The 1,866-nt window shown below is 28.6% G+C and overlaps 1 protein-coding gene across 2 annotated transcripts in view; it reads left to right on the forward strand.

Annotated features, from left to right (window-relative positions):
- The first annotated feature begins 644 nt into the window (after positions 1–644).
- The window catches only part of LOC111089459 (zinc finger protein 675-like), an 18,922-nt gene continuing 17,700 nt past the window's right edge, over positions 645–1,866 (forward strand). For both annotated transcript variants that reach the window (XR_002613735.1, XM_022401999.1), the window contains exon 1: positions 645–781. Coding sequence is in view for 1 of the 2 variants with exons in the window: in XM_022401999.1 (XP_022257707.1) it covers positions 688–781 (94 nt within the window). In the remaining variant the exon portion in view is untranslated. The remainder of the gene's footprint in view (positions 782–1,866) is intronic.

Consider the following 1,866-nt stretch of genomic DNA (forward strand, 5'->3'; position numbering starts at 1 on the left):
AGTTCCAGTCAAGTGTTACTTATATCTGTAGTGGGTAGTACTGCTTTATCGACATGGTATTATCACGTATTTTGTTGCCGCTCGAGGATGCTAAAAGTCATGTGACTTCCAGTCAAGTGTTACTTATATCTGTAGTGGGTAGTACTGCTTTATCGACATGGTATTATCACGTATTTTGTTGCCGCTTGAGGATGCTAAAAGTCATGTGACTTCCAGTCAAGTGTTACTTATATCTGTAGTGGGTAGTACAGTGTACTGCTTTATCGACATGGTATTATCACGTATTTTGTTGAAATTATATAAACGTGAAGAAAATCATTTGGTATCTGTGGAAAGGCTGAAAGTTAGTAATTCAACTCCTGAATGATTCAAAGTTATTAAAATAGTTCCAGTTTTTCATGTGATGGTACATGTGAAGTGTATTTAATCTAATCAATAGGGTAAAATTTTAATTGTCAATCATTACATGTTTAGAAATTGTTGGTAAAGGTTTTCTGAGTGTTTTACTACTCATTTTGTATTAAAGTCATTTTATTTCAGATAATGTGAATTTATATTTCAAAATTTTATACTAATCCTTGTAAGATCAACTTCTGATTCTTAAGTTATTTCTCTGTAGTCTTAATGTGAAACTTTTTTTACAGAATATACAGGTGATGCTCCTGTGTAATCATTGGAGTATTAAAGATGGAGGTAGAACCATTTTCTGATGACAAGCAGAATGTTTTGTTTGATATCAAACTGATAAAAAATGAAGATGAAACTTTCACAATAACTGATAGTAAGTCTATATGTTTAGAATTTTAATGTCTTGTATTCAGCTCAACATAATAGTGAGAATTTCACACGTTTTAATTTAGCAGTATGCTTGAGTTTTTCATTATTAACTCTTTCATGCTATAACTTTGAAATTAGTAAGCAAATGTTAAGTTTGGCAGATTATCAGTAAACATTATAATGTTTTCATATGCAAAATATCTAATTTGTTTTTATTAAGTCTTAAGGTTTGTAAAGCAATGTTTTTCTTGTGCATTTTTTTCTTTTCACATGTTACCTATCTCTTATGCAAAGTAATTTTTGTTTTAAGATTAGAAATACTTTTAGGCATTAGAAAATTTTCAAATTTCACATGCAAAATCGTTATAATGTTTAGATACTTATCAAACATTTCTTAAGAAAAATGTTTATATTTTATCTATTATTTTCAGTAATCAATCTCTGTACAGGTTCGTTAGATTTGACTGAGCTCGCAACCACCATAAAAATTTGGGAATAAACATAAATTATACTTCTTTCTTTCTAGAATGAACAGATATTATAACACAAAGATATAAATGTTTAGACTAAATAGATTAAATCTCATAACATTACACATTTATATATATATTTATTATTTTGATTATATTGACCTTTCAGCCATGCCTGGCTAACAATAGAGAAGTTACAATGATGCGACACACGTGCACTCATGTTACCATATTAAATAACAAAACTGAAATTTGGTCAGTTCTGAGTAACCTGTCTTGGCTGTGTTTTAGTAGACTAGTATTTTGAAAATTAGACAATTATTATACATTATATATGTATATAGATTATTCCTATTTTGAAATAAGTTCTTAAACTTATTTTTCTTAAAGAATAAAACTGTAAATAAAGAAGTAAAGCAAATAATTATCTCTTCCAGTTATGATCTTTGTACTCGGTTACTGTTTGATATAAGTTGCTAAGCCTTTAAAATTGTGCACGTGGAGGATATGAAAGGTTTTATATATGCATTTGAATAACTAAAAAATGATACATTACAACATCAATACCATATAATTCCAATCTGAAATTTTGAGCATATCTTACCTCCTCGAAATCTTG

This window comes from Limulus polyphemus, unplaced genomic scaffold (assembly GCF_000517525.1).
Source record: "Limulus polyphemus unplaced genomic scaffold, Limulus_polyphemus-2.1.2 Scaffold6311, whole genome shotgun sequence".
Classification (NCBI taxonomy): Eukaryota; Metazoa; Arthropoda; class Merostomata; order Xiphosura; family Limulidae; genus Limulus; species Limulus polyphemus.